Source organism: Temnothorax curvispinosus, unplaced genomic scaffold (genome assembly GCF_003070985.1).
Source record: "Temnothorax curvispinosus isolate PA1 unplaced genomic scaffold, ASM307098v1 QBEX01015160.1, whole genome shotgun sequence".
In the NCBI taxonomy this organism is placed as follows: Eukaryota; Metazoa; Arthropoda; class Insecta; order Hymenoptera; family Formicidae; genus Temnothorax; species Temnothorax curvispinosus.
Genome location: NW_020224940.1, coordinates 1 through 1,740, shown reverse-complemented (window position 1 = coordinate 1,740; position 1,740 = coordinate 1). Strand labels below are relative to the sequence as shown.

The 1,740-nt window shown below is 45.1% G+C and overlaps 1 protein-coding gene across 1 annotated transcript; it reads left to right on the top strand.

Moving 5' to 3' along the window:
* Positions 1 to 484: 484 nt before the first annotated feature.
* LOC112465408 lies at positions 485 to 1,734 on the top strand (the record flags this gene model as incomplete). Its single annotated transcript, XM_025032937.1, has 2 exons — positions 485 to 1,482; positions 1,630 to 1,734. Coding segments are annotated over exons 1-2 (991 nt in total), but the record flags the coding sequence as incomplete, so codon positions are not given.
* Positions 1,735 to 1,740: the final 6 nt, after the last annotated feature.

The window sequence follows — 1,740 nt, the reverse complement described above, 5'->3', positions numbered from 1 at the left end:
ATCTCTTTCAACGAAAATTAGAAGGAGAGGCTAAGAGTTCTCTAACACAAAACATTGGTCCTTCGAGCCGGATCCAGACTGATATATCCGGATACAGACGGATGGAAGGCCGGACCACCGGATACAGTAAGCCATCCGTGATTCGACGACATCTACTGCACTTCTAAAATCGCTGTAATCTAACGCAAGGAGATTAGCGAAGCTTCACCGCCATTAAGAAAGGCAGGCCACTGTCTTCTACTTTCATACAAGCATCTATTTCGAACCCCGCTGCACCAGCGACTCGATCCCAGGGAATCAGCTAACCAGCCAGGAATCCCGCGCCAGCGGACAAATCATCCCGGACCGACCCCTGCAGGAACGGCAAGGCAGCGCAAGGATTCATTTCAGAGGAACGCCGGCAGCCATTACAGTGCGACATCGGTGCCCCTCCCCCACCGTACAACGAGGCAATTCTTGTTTCGCAATTCTTGTTTCGACGCGTACATTATATTTAGCGCCCGTAATACTCAGGTAAGGAAGGCTGTTTTTAACGGTCGCCAACCGGAATTTCCTTGTCATTTTGTACTCAACATATATAGAATCTTGATTCCGACATGGATAACGACCCGGTCAACATAAAAAAACGACGGTCGACCGTAAAGGCGTCGTGCACGCGCATAAGAAGCTATGTCGATAGCATTTCTTCATTGTCTCCGTCGATAATATTGCAACTTGAAGAGCGTAAAGTTAAATTAGACCAGTATTGGGCCGATTACAATGTTTATCAAACTCAATTAGAAATGCTCGATGAATCAGAAGCTAACGATAGAGTCGCCTTTGAGGAAGCATTCTTTAATTTGTCAAGTAAAATGCGTGAATTAATGCAAACTCAGTCTACTTCGCGTAATGCGGTAACGGCGTCACCAACGCTTTCAAATGCCTCTGATATGCGAGAAACATATAATGTCAGATTACCGAAACTCGATCTTCCTAAATTTTCGGGGAAATTTGATGAATGGTTTCCGTTCCGCGACTCATTTCTTTCGATCATACACGCGAATACAACTCTCAGTGATATTCAGAAACTACAATACCTGAGAGCCACTCTTACCGACGAAGCAAGTAATGTACTAAGCCCTCTCGAGATATCCGAGGCGAACTATGCGGTCGCGTGGGACCTATTAAAGGAAAGATTCGATAATAAACGCGACATTGTACAAACGCATCTCAAATCCATTATCGAGTTACCGGTTATGACGAAGGAAAACGTGGTAGAATTGCGACAGATCGCGGATGGTTCTGCGCGTCACATGCTAGCATTAAAAGCGCTGAAGCGTCCCACAGAACATTGGGACGATCTTTTAGTTTACCTTCTTAGCTCTAAGCTCGACCCGACCACAGAGCGAGAATGGCGACTGTCACTCAAGGACTCCGAGTTACCTACATTGAAACAATTTCACGCTTTCTTAGCCCATCGTTGTCAGGCTATCGAATCAACTGGTAGGTCATCCAATACTTCTACGAAAAATGTAAATTCGCGTTCGCAAGCGAGTAACAAACAAAGGACATCATGTAATGCATCCGTTAGCACAAAATGTGATTTTTGTAAAGGTGAACATGCTATTTACCAATGTAAACAATTTTTAGCTCTCCCGATTCTCAAACGGATTGCGGAAATTCGGTCACGCAAGATCTGCTTGAACTGTCTTCGTTCAACGGCTCACAATGCAAGCAAATGTACTTCAGGGACTTGCAGAA